This window comes from Lissotriton helveticus, chromosome 5_1 (genome assembly GCF_964261635.1).
Source record: "Lissotriton helveticus chromosome 5_1, aLisHel1.1, whole genome shotgun sequence".
In the NCBI taxonomy this organism is placed as follows: Eukaryota; Metazoa; Chordata; class Amphibia; order Caudata; family Salamandridae; genus Lissotriton; species Lissotriton helveticus.
Genome location: NC_136065.1, coordinates 1929344726 through 1929366857, shown reverse-complemented (window position 1 = coordinate 1929366857; position 22132 = coordinate 1929344726). Strand labels below are relative to the sequence as shown.

At 46.7% G+C, this 22132-nt stretch overlaps 2 protein-coding genes across 2 annotated transcripts in view; one reads left to right on the top strand and one right to left on the bottom strand.

Annotated features, from left to right (window-relative positions):
* The window catches only part of UBE2Z (ubiquitin conjugating enzyme E2 Z), a 60727-nt gene extending 39172 nt beyond the window's left edge, over positions 1–21555 (top strand). The window contains exon 7 of the mRNA XM_078645538.1: positions 19405–21555. Coding sequence (XP_078501664.1) covers positions 19405–19587 — 183 coding nt within the window. The 3' untranslated portion in view covers positions 19588–21555. The remainder of the gene's footprint in view (positions 1–19404) is intronic.
* SNF8 (SNF8 subunit of ESCRT-II) overlaps positions 21512–22132 on the bottom strand; it is a 122059-nt gene continuing 121438 nt past the window's right edge. Inside the window, exon 8 of the mRNA XM_078645539.1 lies at positions 21512–21895. Within this exon, the coding sequence (XP_078501665.1) occupies positions 21758–21895 (138 nt within the window). The 3' untranslated portion in view covers positions 21512–21757. The remainder of the gene's footprint in view (positions 21896–22132) is intronic.

The window sequence follows — 22132 nt, the reverse complement described above, 5'->3', positions numbered from 1 at the left end:
CATGCTTATTAAGACAGGCTCTGTAGTATAAGATGAACATTGTGAATAATAAAAGAACGTTGCCTCGTTTGAACTATACTTAAATATGTGCGGATTATTGTCTTCTGCAGATAGAGCCCTTTCCCACTTCATCAATTTGCGTCTTAATGTTGCTCATCTTCTTAGGAGTTTTGTACCGCGCCTGGTTACCCTTGGGCATCCCCGCGCTTATCCAGAAAGAGAAGCCATGACATGCGACACCGGAAGTTAAGCAGGAAACAGGTGGGTTTTTAATAACTTGCGAAAGCGTAGGAAGCTTGTTTCCGAACGTAGGTGTAGAGGAAGGGAGTTCCACAGGATAGCCACGTTGATGGAAAACCTTCTACCACCAGTTCTAACCTCCTTGCTCTCATGACCTGCAGAAGATGTTGGTGGTCTGACCGGAGGGAACGGGAGGCCTTATATGGTTGAACCATGTCCCGAAGGATAGGTGGGCCTTTCCCCTGCAAGATTTTATGGGCCAGACAGAGTGACTTGAATTTCACCCTCTCCCTAACAGGGAGCCAGTGCAACGCCTTCAACGCAGGTCGAGCAGACTGACGCCTGGGGAGACCCAGCAGGAGCCTGGCGGCCGCATTCTGCACTTGTTGCAGTTTATTTAGGGTGGACTCTGGAGCCCCCCAAAAAACAACGCGTTGCTAAAGTCTAGCCGAGAGATGATAAGCCCCTGAATGAGTAACCTCCTAGAGGATGCTGGGAGGAGAGGTAAGATCTTCCGGGCTGATCGGAGCAGACCAAAACACACGCCTGCAGTCTTTTTGGCGTGTGTCCTAAAGGACAGCTCCTGCTCCAACCACACCCCCAAGCTCTTGATCTCCTGTTTGGGGGTGGGAGCCGCGCCCAGCCAGCTAGGCCAACTACTCGGAGACAAGGAGGGAGGGGAATTCCCTAACATCATCAGTTCCGTTTTGGAGCCGTTAAGCTTGAGTGCGGAGCCACACATCCACGTGAAGATCTTATCCAAACACGTGTGCAGCCGGTCGGGATGGTAAGCCGACTGGGAGAGCCCTACCACCAGCTGGGTATCATCAGCATAGCTGATAATCTTGATACCCAGAGGCAGTATCACACTCTCCAGGGGGGCCATATAAATGTTAAATAAAGTAGGGCTCAACGATGAGCCCTGTGGCACACCACACTGGAGAGGGACTGATGATGATTTCTCGTGGCCTTCCCACACCTCAAACGTACGGCCCTCCAGAAAGGACGCAAACCACTTCAGGGCCATCCCAGAGACCCCCACCCCCGACAGCCGTTGGAGAAGCACCTGATGGTCTACGGTGTCAAATGCCGCACTAAGGTCCAGGAGGATCACTGCCACCGATCCCCCTGAATCCAAAATGCTCCTGGCATTCTCCACGACTGCCAGCAGGGCAGTATCAGTCCCCTGACCGGGGCGAACGCCCGTTTGAGAATCACCCAGAAGGGAGTTGGACTCCAAGAAGCCCGAGAGGCGGCGATTCACCAACTTCTCCGCCACCTTGCTGAGGCCGGGGAGCAGAGAGATAGGCCTAAAGTTGGCAAGGTCAGCGGGGTCCAAGTTAGGCTTCTTCAAGAGAGCCTTGACAACCGCTCCCTTCCAACTAGGGGGCACCACTCCTTGAGTAAAAGATACGTTTATCAAATCCGTCACTAAGCCACCAATAGTGGGGGCTACCTGCTTAAGATATTTCATAGGTGCAGGGTCTTTAGGAGAGCCACTTTTCATGGTCATAAGAGCTGTGAGAACTTCTTCCCCAGTAACAGGGCCTAAAGAGGCCAACCACACTGGCCGCACCCTGGGCTGAGACTCTGGGTTACCACCAGAGGGGGTCTCCACGGCTAGCCGAGGGAGGGATGCCAAGATGTTATCTATTTTGGTTTTAAAGAAGGAGGCAAGTTCGGAGCATTTCTCACGGGGGTCATCGTGAATGACCTGAGGTTCGGGAGTTTTAAGAAGTTCTTTGATGACCCTAAACGATTCTTTTGGGGAGTTGGCCGCAGAGCCTATTCTCTCCTCAAAGAACACAGATTTAGCTACCCGAATAGCAGATTTGTAGGTACTAAGGGCCGCCTGGTATTCTCTCCGGCTCGTTTCGCTCCAATCTTTCCTCCAGGTCCGCTCCGACCTCTTGCAACCCTTCCTCAAATTCCTCAGCTCCAGTGTGTACCAGGGCGCAGATCCCACTCTCTTACCCCTAGTGAGTTGTTTCTTCTTGGGGAGGAGGGCATCCAGCGAATTGGTAAGCCAGATGTTTACTCTCTCATCAGCCACTAACGGATTAGACCCAAGGAGGGGCCGGGACGCCTCCAGGTATCCACTGGGAGCCTGAGCCAGGCTCTTTCCAAAGTGTATACCCTGGGGGCTGAAGCTACTGGGGCATCAAACTGCCACTGGGCAGGCACCATAAAATGGTCTGTCCAAGGCAGAGCCAGCGCTGGAAGTGCTTTAAGGCAGGCAGAGTTTGAAAATATAGGGTCCAACAGGTTTCCCATCCCGTGTGTGGCACCTGAATTAGCCAAGTTGATCCCAAAAGCTTTGAGATCGCCTTGCAGGTCTACTCCCAGGGAATTGGAAGGGTCATCGAAGTGGATGTTAAAATCCCCCAAGGCTACAAAGTTACCAGTGGAGGAGGCAAGGAGCGCGGCTGATTCTAAAAAGGAGTTAAGGAAATTTCCCAAGGTCCCGGGAGGCCGATAGATCAAAAGGCCCGTCAGAGACGCAGTGGGTGACAGGCGAAAAGAGAACTGACAGCTCTCGCAGTCGCTCATCCCTCCGTCCTGAACCTTACAGACTAGTGAGTCCCTGTAAAGGATGGCGATTCCTCCTCCCCTCCCCACAGGCCTATCAAAGTGTGTAATAAGAAAACCAGCAGGGAGAGCTCTAACCATATCGGGGCCCGAGCAGGAGGAAATCCAGGTTTCTGTTAGGAATAACACATCCAACTTGTGGTCGAGAATAAGGGAGTGAATTTCCGTGGCGTGACTGGGTAGAGAGCGACAATTCAGCAGAGCTATAGAGAGCACCAATTTATCCGAGGTTGGGCCCCGACCCACAGTACATGCCCCGCAGGGCAGGAACGGTTGTCCATCTTCGTGGACATATTTACATGAGGTGGGTTTCGAAGACCGCCAAGACATAAGTTCCTCCCTCCCATACCCTCTAGGAGGTAAACGCTGTTCCAGGGTGGTGGGCCTAGCGACCGGCCCTGGGCCCGGACGGGCACAGACGGGCTGAACTCGGGCGTAACTCCGGCGTCAGTCCGGCGTCCCCGCTGCGTGTGGCCGCTGCGCGTAAGCATGGCTTCCTAAATAGTCTCCCAACGAAATGGAGAGAGGACTTGCTGGCGCGCTGGGACCCACTCACCCAAGATGGCCGCCGCGAGTCAGGGGCGAGGGACCCGCTAAACGCGGTGAATTAGCACAATTACAGTGCAAGTATGATGGCAGAGGTGGGGGTATGCGAGGCCAGGCAGGTAAGACCAGGGAAAAGTCTAAAATCAAAGTTTTAAATCAAATACAAAACAGGTAATTAAAAACACAAGCTGCCACAAAAAACAGGCGCTGCATAGATGGCGCTCGCGCTGGATTAGGGCGTGCTGCTCAATCAAGCCTTCCTAAATAGTCTCCCAACAAAATGGAGAGAGGACTTGCTGGCGCGCTGGGACCCACTCACCCAAGATGGCCGCCGCGAGTCAGGGGCGAGGGACCCGCTAAACGCGGTGAATTAGCACAATTACAGTGCAAGTATGATGGCAGAGGTGGGGGTATGCGAGGCCAGGCAGGTAAGACCAGGGAAACGTCTAAAATCAAAGTTTTAAATCAAATACAAAACAGGTAATTAAAAACACAAGCTGCCACAAAAAACAGGCGCTGCATAGATAGCGCTCGCGCTGGATTAGCTGGACAGGCAAAAGTCTCACCGTGCTAGTAGCAGTTTAATGCAGAAGACCAGTTAACCCTTGCAGATTGGCTCACAGTGTGTTACACAATGACTGTTGTTTAGTTTAATAACTTTTGATCTGTTTGAGATGAAAAAAACATTTTATATACTTGGCGGGGGTATAATGTTCGAGGCATGTGTGCTGTAGATACACATGCTTTGCCTATTTCTGCCATCTAGTGTTGGGTCTGGATGTTTGCAAGCTGTTTTTTTATCGATGAAGTCTTTTCCAGTCACAAGGCAAGGTCACTCCTCCTTTTGGCTATAGTGCGCATGGGCATCCACTCCATTGTTCGATTGTGGTTTTCCAACTCCTGGTTCGGACATGTATTGCTGTGCTCCAATTCGAAACTCAATCGGGATCTCTTCGGTTTGCAATTTACTCAACTCTCGTCTGTATTGTTTTCGATCGCGTTACCATCTTCTGCGTGCCAAAGAACTTCTGAAAACCTTCATTTTCCAGAGATCACATTAACTGCGGCCTTCGGGCCTAGCTCCTCTCCTGTTTCCACTCGAAGATCCTGCATAGTTTTCCGTCGATGGAACGGACGCCATTCCAAATCTGTCCTAGGTGCCATTCCAAATTCCAGCGCACCGATCTTCATAAGGTCTGTAACCTTTATCTCTCTGGAGAATAAAGAAGAAAGCTGCAATGCGTGTCAGTCGTTCCATTCCAAAAAGACTCTTAGCGTGCTTGATGCAGAGACATGCAGCGACAGACTACCGACGACACTCCCGATACCTTCGGCGAACATGCCAAACAAGAAGAGATGGACACGGAGGAAAAGGAAGAGGCCTTTTCTGTCCAGGACTCCGATTCAGAGTTGAGATTGAGCTTGAGTCACATCACGTTCCATCTGCACAGGGTGCTGAGAGTAACAAAGCCCCTTAGCCCACCAAACCCACTCCGACCAAGCCAAAGGCTACTGGGCCACCACTGCTGTCAGGCCATGGTAGGCACAGGGACTCTGATTCCAACGCCCCACCTTCGGGCTCGGCAACGAAACAGAAAGTCAAGCCTTCCAGTTCGGGATCGAACTTCTAACAAAAGGAACTAAAGACCTCATTTCATTAGAACAACAAGGAACAGGAGTATATGCACTATACTTCCTAATTACCAAAAAAGACGGTTCGTTAAGACCAATATTGGATCTCAGACCTTTAAACCTATACATATTACCAGAACACTTCCACATGGTCACTCTAAAACAAGTACTTCCACTTTTGCGGCAAGGAGACTTTATGTCCACACTTGACTTAAAGGACGCATACTTTCATATACCCATTCAACCAGCACATCGCAAATACCTCAGATTTGTGATAGGAAAAATTCATTATCAGTTGAAAGTGCTGCCGTTCGAAGTAACAACTGCTCCCAGAGTATTTACCAAGTGCTTAGCAGCAGCACATCTAAGACGACAAACACATACATTACTTCCCATACTTAGACGATTGGCTCTTAAAAGCCAACACACATCTCAAGTGTGTTCATCACACTCAAATACCATCCACCTTCTACATCAGTTGGGATTCACAGTCAATATACAAAAATCCCATCTTCAACCCAATCAAATACAACCATATCTAGGAGCCGTTCTAAACACTCACATCGCTCTAGCATATCACAATACAATCCGGATTCAGCATTTACAGACTCACTACAGTTTCAAGCCAACCAGTATCTCTCAGACAAAACATTCATGCAGCTACTAGGGAGGGCCTCATGCATGGCTATAGTGCCTCATGCGAGATTAAACATGCACCCTCTACAAGAATGCTTAGCACATCAGTGGAATCTATCACACGGTCAGCTGACAGATCTAGTGTTGGTAGACAGCTGCACTCGTCGCTCTCTGCAGTGGTGCACCACACAAAATTTGTTAAAAGGGTAACCGTTCATCAACCCTATTCCACAAGTTGTGCTCACAGGGGTGGGGGGGGAACACTTAACAGGTCATGGGTTTTGGAACTCCAAACATAACTATCACATCAACTACCTAGAGCTGCAAGTAGTTCAAATAGCGTTGAAAGCTTTTCTACCTCACCTGGTAAAGAAAGTTGTCTTAATCCAGACAGCCAATATGACAGTGCATTATATACAAAAAGAGGGAGGGGGACACTACAACTGTCTCGCCTCTCTCAGACCATTTGGCGTTGGGCAATTCATTACAAAATCCATCTAGTAATAGACCACCTTCCAGGCACAGACAACATCTTTGACATCTCCTCAGCAGAAAGAAACAACAAATACACAAATGGGAACTTCACCCACATGTTCTCCTTCTGTACTTTAAAAAATGGGGATTTCCACATATAGATGTGGAAATCCCCATTTTTTAAAGTACATGTTCTCCTTCTGTACTTTAAAAAATGGGGATTTCCACATATAGATGTGGAAATCCCCATTTTTTAAAGTACAGAAGGAGAACATGTGGGTGAAGTTCTCATTTGTGTATTTGTTGTTTCTTTCTGCTGAGGAGCACAGCACAGAACTTAAAATGCCCAGACTTCAGCTCTAGGTTCCCACTCCCTCCATCCAAAGGCAGTGCCCTATGGATGAAGTTGTCAGGGATATTTGCTTACGCTTTTCCGCCTCACCCTCTCGTTCCATTTCTGGTTTGGAAACTCAGGCAGACCTCTCACACTAATTCTCGTAGCTCCCACATGGGCTCGTAAGCCCTGGTTCACAACACTGTTGGAATTGTCAGAGGTTCCACATGAGAAGCTAAACATAACACCAGCTTTTCCCACACAGAACAGTGGAAAAATCAGACCTCCAAATCTTAGACATCAACCTTGCGATTTGGCTCCTGAAGTCATAGTTTGGTTATCTAAACCACCACCAGATTGCAGGACAATCCTTAGAGAAGCAAGAAAACCTACCATTAGAGCTTGTTATGCGGCAAAGTGGAAAATATTAATCATATATTGTAGGAATACTTCAATTGATTCGCTAGATGCATCTATACAAAATATTATTGGTTATCTTTTGCATCTACAACAGGCAGGTTTAGCCTACACATCTATTCAACTACACCTTGCAGCAGTAGCTGCGTATCTCCAAAACAGACAGCATTTATCTTTATTCATAGTACCTGTCATCAAAGCCTTTATGGAAGGCCTTAAAAGAATTATACCACCCAGGGTACCTGCTGCACCTGTCTGGAACCTTAACATAGTTCTTAAGACTCATGGGCCCACCTTTTGAACCATTACACAATTGTGAATTACAATTTCTTTGTTGGAAGGTTGCCTTCTTAATAGCGATCACATCAACAAGACGTGTTAGTGAGTTACAAGCATTACCTTTGAAGAACCCTTCTTTCAAATTCACAAAGATAGAATAGTTCTAATCGGTTGAGTTACCAGTGTTCTTTCCTCCACCTGATTCAGTAGCAGAAAGAGCTCTACACACACTTGATGTTAAAAGAGCACTATTATACTACATTGACAGGACAAAAGATTTTCGCAAAACAACTTTTTGTTGCCTTTGCTCCACCTTATAAAGGAAAACCTATCTCAAAATCCAGTATTTCAAGATAGATTGTCAAATGTATTCAAACATGCTATTTTAAAGCTAAATATTTTTAATGTTTATTGTATCATGTTTTAAATGAGTTTTGGATGCTTTGTAACTTTTATGGTTTTCTGACTGCAAAACCGAATAAAGGTGTTTAAAAAAAAAAAGCTAACATAACTTTAACAGTACCTCCTGGAGCACATTCAACTCGCAAAATAGGAGCATCAATGGCTGTTTTAGGTAACATTCCCATAGCTGATATATGTAAGGCAGCTACATGGTCCACACCACGCACATTTACAAAACATTGTGCTAATGTATTAGCACGTTAACAGGCTAATGTAGGATAATCAGTGCTAAAAACACATTTTCAAACAGACACATCCGCTGGTTAAACATCGCTTTGGGAGAAGTACTGCTGTACAATTTATGCAAAGCATATGTATCTACAGCACACATGCCTCGAATGGATTGTTACCCTGTAGACATCAGTTCTTGGCATGTAGAGCTGTAGATTCGCATGTGCCCTCCCCCGACACCTATGGTTGTTGCAGTTATTACTATTGGCATTATATATGCATGGACATCTCTACAATTACTCCATTCTGACCCTCTTACCGGGAAAACAATCTAAAAATGGAGTCAATGCCATGCGCACTATCACCGAAAGGAGGAGTCTACTTGCCTCGTGACTGGAAAAGACTTCTCCAAAGAAAAACAACTTGCAAACATCCGGAACCAAAAACTAGATGGCAGTAGTATGTAAGGCATGTGAATCTACAGCTCGACATGCCAAGAACAGATGCTTACAGGGTTAGTAACATATCCTCAATTTAAAAAGGGGCATGAAACTTTTGTGTGCCTATAATATGATCATTGGGTAATATTCCTTATGGAAATCTGAAGTCTGGCGATCTCAGGCTGTTGTGCACATGCTGCTATATCATGTGCTCCTGAGACCACCCAAGAGGATTCATTAAAGAAAGTATTGGCATAAAGTAGTTATCAAGCAGTAACTTTGAGAACCTACTGCCACATAACTGGTGAAGGATTGGGCACTGATAGTTTGTGGTTTTTGCCATTGATCCCAAAAATAATTAGCCACACATTCCAGGATAACTAGTTAGAAAGTTTGAATGCAAGTGTCCCTTTTTTGATAGTTGTGCTTAATCTGCTCATAGTGGAGCATCTAGATTATTCTGTGCAAAACACTGATCTCCGAAATCCAGATGCACCTTCAGCATATCCATAGGGGAATCTTGGCTGGAGTAGAAGCATAGCTTCGTGGTATTAGGATGTGCCTGTAGGGTTTTTGTCCTTGTATTAAGCTTGCGGTGACCACAGTCACGCAGGTCCGAGAACAAGAGGCTCAAAATGAGTACCACATTAATTGCTGATTGAATTGCTAACCCTAACGGCAAGCTCACTATCCTTCCATCATCCTACAGTAAGCTGAACTACTTAATATCTTTAAAATGAAACTTTGCTGTATTGGAGTCCATCAAAAAAAATTAACGTTCTCCAGGACTGATCTAGAAAACCTGAAAACAAATTTTGAGTTGCCCAAATTGGTAGTAACAAGGTAAAGTAAACAGAAGGCCATGCTGCAGAGTTTTGAATGTCTATCGTCAGCCTTAAGTTTTTTTCCCAAATAAGAATTGGATGCTGCTCTGGCCCTTGCAACACCTGGAATTATTCAGCCAGACTGTAGTTTTGCACCATTGCAGGAACATGCAGTTCAAACAGTTAGATGGCAATACTGTCAAAAGTCAACACATAAATTAGCCTCCAGCATTTATATTGTCAAAATCGTAAAGAAACGTTTTCAATAACTTATTGGCTGACCCCCACGTTGGAGGTAGGGTGCATATAAATGAAGTCTCTGGAGAGGTTGGTTGAGATGAAATGCGAGACTGCTTTATTCAGAAAGTGCAAATTAGTGCCACTGAAAAGCGAAAATTGGGGTTAAGAGTGGAAAGCTAGACTTCCCTTGCCTAGGCAGCCTTGATGAACAAGTTTCAATGGTATTCCCCAATAGCTGAATTTTACTCTCTCCTATCTAAGGCAGAGTGTAATAAGAGCTTGTGAACCTAATTCACCATTGGAATGGAATGAACACATGCAAGATTTGTGCTTGTTAACGCCAAGACAAGAACAGTTACAAGAGGTCATTAATGTGTTCATGGTTAGTAGCGAATATGCTACTTACCAGTATGCATCTGTTCTTGGCATGTAGGGCTGCTGACATTCATATCTTGTGCATAGATTGCCGCCTAGTGTTGGGTCCGGATGATTGCACATTGTTGTCCTGGAAGAGTCTTCGAAGTATCACGAGATAGGTGGCTCCTCCCCTGGACTACAGTGCGCATGGGCATCGACTCCATCCTCAGATTGTTTTTCGCCATTGTGGCAAAGATGAAGTGTAACACCGTGAGTGATGACCATGCTAAGAGTAATTGCAAGTGCTGCAGCCGCTACAGGCGCCGGGGAGGAGGGCGGGCGATATGAATGTCAGCAGCCCTACATGCCAAGAACAGATGCATACTGGTAAGTAGCATATTCGGTTCGAGGCATGTGAGCTGCTGAATTCATATCTTGTGCATAGAATACATAGCAGTCCCTCCATTAGCGGCGGCCGCCTGTGCCAGCTGCAGCAGTTTGAAAAAGTGTTTTTAGAACAGCCTGCCCTACAGCTGCCTGCTGTTTGGAGTGCACATCTACACAGTAGTGTTTTGTAAATGTGTGTGTGGTAGACCATGTGGCTGCTCTACATATGTCTTCTAAAGGAATATTTCCAAGGAAAGCCATAGAGGCCCCCAACTTTCGCATGGAGTGGGCCCGTGGGGGAACCGTTAATGTGCGCTTGGCTTTTTGATAGCAAATTTGAATGCACTTAACGATCCACCTGGCTATACCTGCTTTGGAAATGGGGTTGCCTTTGTGTTGTGGCGAAAAGGCAACAAACAGTTGTTTTGTTTTCCGAAAATCTTTGGTCCTATCTATGTAGTACATTAGAGCTCTCTTGACGTCTAGTGTGTGGAGCTTTCTCTCTGCCACTGACTCCGGATTTTGGAAAAACACTGGCAGTTCTATAGTCTGATTGATATGGAACTGTGAAACCACCTTAGGAAGAAACTTAGGGTTAGTACGGAGTACTACCCTGTTGGAATGAATCTGTATGAATTGCTCCTGGATAGTTAGTGCCTGGAGTTCACTAACGTGTCGCAGCGATGTGATTGCTATCAGGAAAGCCACTTTCCACGTCAAGAACTGAATCTCGCATGAGTGTAGAGGCTCAAAAGGTGGACCCATCAGTCTGGTGAGGACCACATTTAGGTTCCATTCAGGAGCTGGTGGGTTCCGGGGAGGAATAACTCGTTTGAGTCCCTCCAGAAAAGCTTTAATGGCAGGTACTCTGAAAAGCGAGAGATGCTGCCTGTTTTGGAGATAAGCTGCTATTGCGGACAAATGTATACGAATGGAAGCATAGGCCAGATTGCATTTGTATAGATGTAACTGATAACAAATGATGTTGTGAGTAGATGCATCTAGCGGGTTGATGTTGTGGTCTGCACAATAAATGACAAACCGCTTCCATTTTGCCGCATAACATGCTCTGGTGGTGGGCTTTCTTGCCTCTCTTATGATATCCATACAGTCGAGAGGCAAGTTGAGGTAGCCAAACTCTAAGACCTCAGGAGCCAGATCGCCAGGTTGAGCTGTTGCGGATCTGGATGCTGAATGTCGCCATGGTTCTGCGTCAAAAGCCTTGGTGTGAGGTGCAGCCTTTGATGCGGTACCACGGATAGTTCTAGAAAAGTGGTGTACCATGGTTGGCGTGCCCTCGTTGGAGCAACCAGGATGAGTGTCATCGAGTGTTGCTTCAGCTTGCGTGCCACCAGCGGTATTAGAGGTGCTGGGGGAAAAGCGTACGCAAATATGCCTAACCAGTTCATCCATATCGCATCGCATTGCTCTGCGGGTGTGGAAACCTGGCGGCAAAGCTTTGGCATTTGGCGTTTTCTTTTGTGGCGAACAGATCTATCTGCGGATGTCCCCGCTGCTGGAAGTACGGGTGGAGTACAGATGGATGTATCTCCCACTCGTGCATTTGGTGGCTGTGCCTGCTGAGCAGGTCCGCCATCCGATTGTCCTTGCCTGGGAGGTGTTCCGCCATGAGGAAGATGTTTCTCTGAATGGACCACTTCCAAATGCTCTGAGCCAGATGAGACAACTGTGGAGAGTGTGTACCTCCCTGCTTCTGTATGTAGTACATGGCCGTCATGTTGTCCGTCCGGATCAACACAACCTTGTTGCACAGATGTACTTTGAATGCTTTCATTGCCAAGAAGATAGCCATCAGTTCTAGAAGGTTGATGTGCATCTTCTTTTGCTGCGCTGTCCATAGTCCCTGCACTGTGTAGTGGAGTACATGAGCTCCCCATCCCTGGAGAGATGCGTCCGTTGTCAGAATAATCTGTGGCACAGGCTCTTGGAACGGTCTGCCCTTGCAAAGCTTTTGTGGATTCCACCAATGCAGAGAGTTGTATGCACGACCGGTCACAAACACTAGGTCTTTCAACTGTCCGTGAGCCTGGTTTCACTGACGTGCTAAGCACTCCTGAAGCAGACTCATATGTAGTCTCGCGTGCTGGACTATGAAGATGCAGGAGGCCATCATGCCTATCAACTGCATGAACACTCGTGCTGGAAGCGAGTGTTGTGGTCTGAATTTTTGTATCAGCAATTGAATGCTGTTGATTCTCACTGAATTTGGCTGTGCTTTGGCTGCCAGAGTATCTATTGTCACGCCCAGATACTGCCGTACGTGGGCGGGCTGAAGGTGAGACTTTGGATAATTCCGTGAAAACCCCAGATTGTAAAGAAGGTGAATGGTGTGGGACATGTGGGCGGCACACTGCTTGGCCGACTTCGCCTGGATAAGCCAGTCGTCCAGATAAGGGTAGATGTGAATGTTCTGTCTCCGTAGGTGTGCAGCCACTGTCGCTTGGCACTTTGTAAACACCCTGGGTGCTGTTGTCACTCCGAAAGGGAGGACCTTGAATTGATGATGTTGAATGGTGAATCTGAGGTATTTTCTGTGTGACGGGTGTAGCGGAATATGGAAATATGCATCCTTCAGATCTAATGTTGCCAGGAAATCTCCCTGACTGAGTAACGGTAGAACCTGCTGCAATGTGAGCATGTGAAAGTGTTCTGATAGGATGTACTGGTTTAGGGGCCTGAGGTCCAGTATGGGTCTGAGGGATCCGTCCTTTTTTGGGATTAAGAAGTACAGCGAGTACACCCCTGTACCTCTTTCCTCCACAGGCACGAGCTCTATTGCTCCTTTTTGCAGCATGATGACTACCTCCTGCTGCAATAAGTGCAAATGCTCTGTGGACATAGGACGTTGTACTGGATAAGCTTTCTCACCCACCTGTCTGTAGTGATGGATGTCCAGACTGGTAGGAACTGTTGCAGTCTCCCCCCGACTGGTGTGGCATGGTCGGGGGCAGTGACAAGGCGTCACTGTTTGTTAGTGGCGGAGGATCGGGAGCTGTTGTTTCCACGACCTCTGCCCTTGGTGCTGTCTCCACGATAGCCACCTCTACTTTGTTTGGTGTAGGTGGTTTGCGCGCCTCCTTTACCATATTGTGTCTGCTGTGACAGCTGGCCTCTGGAAACTCCTCTATTGTTTGAGCGACGAAAAGAACCACCCCTGAACTGCTGGGACTGTAGAGCCCCCATAGACTTTGCAGTCTGTGTCCTTTTTGATCTTTTCCAAGGTGGTGTCCACCTCTGGTCCAAATAAGTGATCAGGGCTTACAGGCTGATTTAGTATGGTGGTTTGTATCTCGGGCTTGAAACCGGAGATTCTCAGCCAGGCATGTCGGCGCAACATTACACTTGTGTTAATTGCCCTGGCCGCGGTGTCTGCTGCGTCCAGCAGATGCATTTGATATAAGCTTCCCTTCCTGTATGAGCATCTCTGCTGCCTCCTTATATTCATCTGGCAAGTGTTGTAACAGGGTTTCAAGTGTATCGTAATGAGCCCTGTCATATCTGGCTAAGAGTGCCTGAGTGTTGGAAATGCGCCAGATATTGGCCACTTGAGCCGCCACCCTTTTCCCTGAAGTTTCTAGCACTTTAGATTCTCTGTCAGGGGGAGGAGCATCACCCGTTGTTTGCGAGTTTGCCCTCTTCCGGGCATTTGAAACAACCAGAGAGTCCAACGGCAACTGTCCCTTGATATAGGTAGGGTCCCCAGGTGCTGGTTTGTACTTTTTCTCAATTCTGGGGTTTATTACCCATGCTCTCGTGTTTTCTTTAAAAATGTCTGCAGCATGTTTTAAGACACCCTTTAGCATTGGTAGAGTCTTGACAGTTCTCTCCGAGGTGGAGAAGGTGTCAAACAAAAAATCCACTTCAATAGGGTCAGCATGGAGCTGGACATGATTTTTGGCTGCCCTTTCAATAAGCGCATTAAACGCCGCTGAGTCTTCAGTAGGCGAGGTTTTTACAGCATACACCTGACCGTCTGGGGCAGTGTGTGGATCTCCTGGGTCAGTAGCGTCAGCCCAGGGTTCATTGTGATCTTCAGGATCAGTGTCTATAGGATAACTGTACTCCTCATTGTCACCTTCCCCTGTCTCCACATCCGAGTAAGTTGGCGAGATAGGAGCAGTGTCTTGGCCATGTGGTGAAATAGGCTCAACAAGAAGAGATGATGTAGTAGAATCCTTCTTCTTTTTCAATGTAATTTTATATGACTCATAGGCTGTTCAGGGGTGATCTTTCGTTTCCAAATAGAAAGTCTACCCGTGTCTGCGTCGATGAATTGCCTCGACTGCTCTTCAAGCGGGGGCTGTCGATGCTTTGTGACAAGTTCCGCAGTTGTAGGCTTCGGCCCTGTGGATACCTTCTTGGACGCCTCGACGGCAGTTTTAGGGGCGAAGGCCTTAGGTACCACTTTTGGCGGCAGTGTGAACTGGATGGGCGGCAACGATTTTTGAGGTTTAGTGGTAGGTTTCGGTGTTGGAGTGTCCTTCGGTCCGACAGTAGAAGCCTTCTCTTTAATGTGTTTCATTGATTCCGACACCTGCTTGGAGAAGGAGGCGGACGGCTGTGTCGACTGGACGGGTTCCTTCGAGGCACCGCCAGGTGTGGGCTTGAGGTTCGTACCGCTTTTAGCCTTATCTGGCCGACTCGTAGGATCTAGAACCTTCTGAGCTCCGAGTCCTTTTTCTGTGTTGATGGCCTTCGGCGCCGACTGTTTTGGGTCGACGTCTTTGACCAGTTTTTTCGGTGTCGCAGTCTTCGGCTCGACACCCTTCAGCGACCTCACCGGGTCGATAACACTCTTATGCTTTGTCGGTGCCGATAGTTCGGAGGACTTCGAGCCGACCAAAGCAATACGGTTGGTTGTGTAGACACCGATGCTTTCTCTTTCGGTTTCGATCGGTCAATCAGTGGCTCGCTAGAAATGTCCGTAGCCAGGCCCTGAGGCGAGGATGTAGAACTAAGTGTACGATCTCGGGTAAGGCCATGTGGCGATCCCTCGACCTGAGCCTTATTGAGTGTCTTGGTTTCGGGCCCCGTACCAACGATCGGGTCTTGCTCTTCGCCCGAGCTATCTTCTACGGCCCCAAAGGCCACATCGTCGTCTCCTACCTCGTCGACGACGTCTTCAATATCGACCATCTCGACATCTGCGTCGTAGTTGGAGTCGATCTCCGGTGCAGGATCAGACTCTCGAACTTCCTGCTCGACTCCCACATCCTCTTCGGTATCGAAAATGTTCACCGGGTCAGGTGCCGTCTGCTGGGCCTCCTTGCGCGCTGCGCGTCGAAGTCGAATCGTCTTCTTGGAGTGGAAACGAGAACAAGCCATACAGCTGGCTTCATCGTGATCCGCAGACAGGCACTTGTTGCACACCGGGTGGACGTCGATATGAGGCTATTTTGAGTTGCAAACGCGACACCTCTTGAACGGGCTCCGTTCCATGATGGTTCGTCGAGAAGGCCTCTGGCGTCGACCGGGCCTTCAGTTTCGAAAAGCCACGTGGCTCCTCTGGAGGTTCGGCTCGGAAACCGAGCTGGAACAAGAACTGGGCACCGATCGCAAGACAAAACCGACGATAACTAAAGGCCTTTTGGCCAAAAAGAAAGTTTTCTATCGATTCCGAACTTGAGTTAACAAATATGCATCCGAACCTGATGGCGGAAAAAAACAATCTGAGGATGGAGTCGATGCCCATGCGCACTGTAGTCCAGGGGAGGAGCCACCTATCTCGTGATACTTCGAAGACTTTTCCAGGACAACAATGTGCAATCATCCGGACCCAACACTAGGCAGCGATCTATGCACAAGATATGAATTCAGCAGCCCACATGCCTCGAACCTATCTTGCGGAGATACAGCAGCACATGATCACTGTATGATATTGCATGTGAATATCCATTGAGCAGTATAGCCATGTAAGCCCCTTCCTTACAAGCTACCTCAGCCAAAGGCTTCATAGGCAAACTCCAGGAGGGAAACAAATTTCAGTGGCAAGTCAGTCAGGCACAATGAAAAGTTGGTGCGCCATAAAATGTTAAAGCAACATCAAACTAAGCAATTGTGCTTTGTAAAATAATTTTAAGAGGGCCTAGAAACTCAATAGTTTATAACTGTAGGTTTTCTTGGTGAAAGATATCCTGCACGAACCTCCGGTTTACCCATTAAGTCTACAAAGCCTGCACATTTAAATGATGAGGCAAATGTGGCCGCATGTTCTGACTCTTTTATCCTAGTTCTGCGTTTCAAGGAGGACATGATGTAAATGTGTATATCATAGCTGGTGCATCTAGGATGTGGTTAACTGGAATTATCTTTTTGTACTCCCTAGAGAAGTTTGACCCTGCCCTGTTTAGAAGAACAGGGCACGATTAACTATCACTAAAAAAAACTCCTTGGGAATAGTCACTTTCAGAACATTCTCAGTCATGTGATTCTTTCAGTTGTTTGGCTTTGGGGTGCATCTCTGCAGGTTCCATGTGAAAATATTGGCCCCAAATAAATCAAAACCGCCAAACATTCCTTTCATAAACTTTGTTTTCTTTGTCTGGTGCTATCCCTGAAATCTGTTGTGCTTAAAGATCCAATGCTGAGGGAGAAGTCGTTGAGTAAGATCAGAGTTTCTGTTCACGAGACATAAGGATGGAGAACTCCAAAACTGCCCTCTGGTAATAACCAACAAACATGGGGAGCGGACCAAAAATCGTCTGACTCCAAGTCCCACAAGATGGCCTCAGCGACTTAAAGGCCCAGACTGCCTCAGCCGCTGACACAGAAAACTAGTGGAAGACATCCATCTGAGAAACATTAGACATCGAAAGGGGAGTGTGTGGCAGGGCAGAAGGAATCGACAGACATTGAAGGCATGCTCCGAAGAAGAGGCTGTCGAGCACAATTGATGCAGAAGAGAGGGTGCTCGAGCTCCGGAAAAGACTCCTTGAAGCTGAAATGGTGGTGATACACCAAAATCCTATATTTCTTTTTTGTATCCCTTTGAGAATTTAGAATCCCACCTAAGTCTTCAGGGGAGCCAAGCCAATAGACGACTGACCAGGTCAAACTCAAACTGCCCACCATGTGAGAGCCACCAGGGGAAGGGCAGGAAATGGTCTTTGAAGAAAAAGACCTGGAAAAGAGGGAGGGGTTTGAGGCGACTACTACTTCTTAAAGGCCATCCTCTCCAGATGATATCACCATGTACAGCGAAAAGAGCAGCAGGCCGGTGTGGGAGTTCAACTGTAAGAAGAGAAGACACAGGCTTGCTTCCTTCTAGAAACCCTCCTACCCTCGCAGAAGAAGAGGCAGTATCTACTGATGCTGCCAGCATCTTAGATCTGGGAAGGGAGGCATTCAACAAGGCAGTAACTCGGAGGGTCAAAAAGAAGTATAAACACTCTTCCAAGGACCTGTTGTACATCTGGGGAAATGCAATGACAGATTTAATCATCATGGCCACGGTAAGAAAGATGGCCAGTGTCTCTATATCAGCCAACCCACTACCAGTTAAAAAGAGTGGAAATGATGGGGCAACACTTAACTAGGAGCAGCAAAGCAGTGGAGGATGGGTAAATCCAATGCCCTCCTAAAGTATGCCCACCAACATTGGGAAGGAGTGGGAGAGTTAATGAAACACCTTGCAGAGCAGTTCCAAAGATGGGCACCTGCACTCATAGAAGAGGGAATGACCATTGCCAACACATGGCTGAAGTCTGTGCTGCAGCCATATGGTCACAGATACCACCCTGCGGAGGCACGCCTTGCTACAGATGTCAGGGTTCAAGAGTGAGGTGCAGGCAAACCTCAATGCCCCCTTCACCAGAGAACAACTGTAGTGGTAGCTTACCTAAGGAGGAGAGGGAAGCATGGTTACCCGTACCTAGACAAGTGGCTAGTCAAGGCAAGCCCCACCTCTAAGAGCAGCCAGGGATACCTCTACAAAATTAATGCATAGCATGTGAATCCAGAAAATATTCATGCTGCAAAACTAAGTGGTTACCAGTAGGAGTAATTTTTCAGCTTGAAGAATCTAGATTCACATGCAACCCACCACCTCCCCAGGAAATGAGGTGCAACTACGCTGGGGAAAGGGTGTAGTACTTTCACCCGTAGAATGAAGCCAGTGAGGACAAGACGAGTCAGAGGGGGGAAAACGCACACTGGGACTTCCACTGTGCACATCTGGCATCATGTAGGGACGAACATCCAACCAAATGGCCACCGACTACACCCATCAACAAAAAAAAGGACTAATAGTAGTAGTCTGGAACCAACCACTAGCTGGTGTAATGATGCACAGCATGTGATTCCCAAAAATAATTCAAGCTACAAATTTACTCCTACTGGCAAGTATGAGTAATTAACCCTTTAGTTATGATGTGATGGCTCAGGTGCTAAGTGCTCCAAATATCAAAACTAGCATTGGCAAAACCAGTAGATTCCACCTATAGGACCTATTCACTTTGCCAATCTCTTATGGCCATGTGGCGCAGCAATGCCGTTGCTGTACAGCATGGCTATTAAAAAAAAAGTGCAAGCTTTGGAAAATTTTACTATTGAATTCGCAGTTGAGTAAGGGGAAAAATGATCCAGCAAAAACAATGTGAGGGTCACTATGAAGTTGGTCCCCGACTTTGAACTGTACAAATCCTTAAGAGATTCTAAGAGAGCAGTCAACAGAGCCTGGTGGGTGAGCCCGGGCATATTGAAACATTCACCTGTTATGCTGGATCTTTATCCTGTGGCTTATCCTGGTGGAGCCGGTAATAAAATCGAAGATCTTCTGTATCTTGTGCAAAGCCAATAGACCAAAGTATTGATTTGCCAACTTAAATGGTCCCAATATAAACCCCGCCAACTACTTCAGAAGTAACTGATGCCCCCGGCTAAACATTGTCTAGACGCGCTGCTTCCAAGGAGGGTTTTTAAATGGTTTTGTTTAGGAAGACTTCCCCTCCACCCCCACTTGAACTGTCCCTTTGCAATGCAAATTGAGGTGCCAAACAGTCCTTCAGTACTTCGCCAGTTCCTCCCCCTTTACCACAAGGAATTTGACCATCACCCTACCCTGATTAAGGATCTCGTTTAGGGCCAGCCCCTCTGAGAAGAAGGGATGCAGCAGCCTAACCTATTTGGAAAAACCGATTTGCCAAAGGAACATAAGACTAACCACGTGCTTTGAACTTACAACCTGTAATTTTTTTTTTACTTTCAGAGGGATTCTTCATTCAGGTAGCATTAGAGCCGTTTTCTAGCTTTTGAAGTGAATGTTTTTGAAAGATTGTATTGCAGTGCCGCTTATGTTCTGGTTTGCTTGTAAAGGCTAAATTATGCCAATGTGCTAATTAAGTTGCTTGTGTTACAGGACCCCTTTGGTGAAAAACGAGGGCACTTCGACTACCAGTCCTTATTAATCCGCCTGCAAGCCATTCGACAAAAGGTACAGGAGAAGCACCACCAGGAGAACATGGACATAGACTCTGAGAGCAGCTCCTCGGAGACAGAGACTGACACACAGACTGACACACAGGAGTGCTCGAAGCCGTAGAGGGATGTCCGTATCCTTAAGCCCCAGGAATGGAGCACCTGCGGAGGCTGGACTTCCACTTCAACCACTCGGAAGAGCACATGACTATCCAGCGGCCAAGACTGGCCCGGTGTGAGCTTTTGGGAAGAAATAACTGTGCGTCTCTTCCACAAACCCTATTTTCGTTTGGTTGCAGACTCCTTCAGATCTTTTAACTGCCAGAAGGTAACTATGCTCTCATCAGTTTTAAAAGAACAGACTATTGGAAGCAGGACCTGTGATTACAGCCTACGGATTCTTTAGACCAATTTTATCTGATGTGAACAAAGGCAAGCTGTGCTGTATGGTATGGAATCTTTGAGCAGAAGTCCAGGTCTGGTACCAAAATGGACCATAAGGGTATGAAGTTAGGTTCTTACTGTCACCGGTGGCACCCCAGGTAAATGTCCCTGCTTTAGACAGACCAAAGATTTGGCATTCTAAGGACGATATTGGCACTATTGAGGCGAGTATGGGACAAGAAATAGTGGGGGAGGGGGATCGGTTGGCACATGTTCTTTAGAGAGCTGAGCTACGGTGCGCCTTACAATTAACTTTGCTTTTATTAAAAATAGCTGCATTTTCTGCAGCCATCACATAAAAAGTAGACCACGCACCAGAAGAGCCATGTCACTCGCAGATATGTTGACTTTTTTGTATTTGTTTGTTCCTACTACTGCACTAAACTTTCCATGAGAGTGGGCGGGATGCTTGTGGTCACAATAGCCCACCCCACCATTTCTTTCATTTAAATGGGAGAATGCCTTCTAGGGTACAGTAGGAGGTTCTTGAATAGACCTACGCTGGCGGTCTGAGGTACGTGGTGATTTACATGGCACTCTAGGCTTACCCACTTTGATGCCAGTCTTGAAGAAAGTGTACTCCAACTTCTCCCAACCGAGCTATTCCCTCTTTTTACGCATATTATTTTTCTTGCAAGTGTTATGGAAGTTACAGTGTAATGTTTTTATTTAACAATCTTCTTTCTGGCTTATAGGAAGACTGCATCACTGAATACAAGGGGATAGGACCACATTGGTTTGTTGGGAGTACAAATGGTTTTTAACAAAATAAGTCTAGTCTATAAACTCTGAATCGTAAACCCATCTGTTAGGTGAGGGGAATAAATTACCACTGTGTGTGTGTGCATAACAAGGAACTATTCTAAAATAGAACACACGCGATTACTTTTCTATGCATTTCTGTATGTCAAGACTTGGTGTGCACCTGGCCCCTTTACTTTGTTAAAATGCCATTAGCCACTAACTCGAAAAATGTACAGCAATCATTCTTTTGAAGTTGCCTGCCTCTCTTCAGAGTTGTTTTGTCACATTTGTTTACTTGCTTTTGGGCTGTAAAAGCAGTCCTTTGAGACCGTGTTGCAACCTCGACTTTCAGAATTTACCAATAGAGGGTTGGCATGTAAAGGTATTTCCTAGGAGAAGCTTTAGTTGCCATGTGCCTGTCACTTTGAAGCTGACAACTTTGCTGATCCTATGCCCCATGGTGCAGTACCTTTCACCAGTGTGCAATTAAATAAACATATGGATGGGGGGGGGGGGGGGTTAAAGTGGGTCAGCAAGTGCTTCAGTCCACCCTGTAGAGGCCTGCTTTAGATTAAGGAATGTGAAAGGTAGCAGGAATTGATGGCTATTATTTCAACAAAGTAAACTTGAAGTCGGAAATTTCCCTTGTGGTAGCTAACAAAACATGCACTTTCCGCTCAGACAGCTAGGCACCTTACTTGCTTGGTGCATGGCAGAATTTTTATTTCCCCTTTCCTTGGCTGTCATGAGTGTACTCACTTTCTAAGCGTTTCCACTAGAGACAATCCACAGAACCAGCTTTGATGTAAAGGTAAGATACACCTCCTTGTTGGAAGCGAGAAACAACACCTACAAAGATGTTTTTGTGAAAACAACATGTTAATAAATTGTACATAAACAAAAACCTATGCTGTGTGTTTGTTATGCTAGTATCTGGACACGTGTCTTTTTATGCAGTCTTTGGCTTGCAGCCTGTTACTTCACTACAAAATCACCCTGACGATTAAACCAGGGAGGCAGGACAATGTTCCCAGACACTCTCCTGGATAAGTTCTCGCTTATGTGTTTCTGATGTGGATATATTCAGATACTGTCTTGCATTCGACTCAGGGAATGGCTTCTTTAGCTTCCTCTGGAGTTATTTCTTGGCTGTAGAGGTCTGCAAATAACGCTGGGAACCAGTAATGGGACCCTCCTGGTGCTTGCAAATCCAACCAAGCCAGGCCTTCCTTCAGTAGATGTTCCTGTTGAGAGAGGAAAAGAGGTATTTAGCGTCTGAAAACAGAGGGCACCTATGAAAACATCTAGGACTTAAACATGTTTGAACAGTAAGAAATGCACCTGTGTGAACATCTTTTTCTTTATTTGCTTTACATTATTCATTTAAAAACTGAAGTGGGATTGCCACTGTGCCCAGTGGCGTTCAAGCTATGTCACACATAGCCATACAGATTAAGTTAAAAGCTCACTGCTAGCATCTG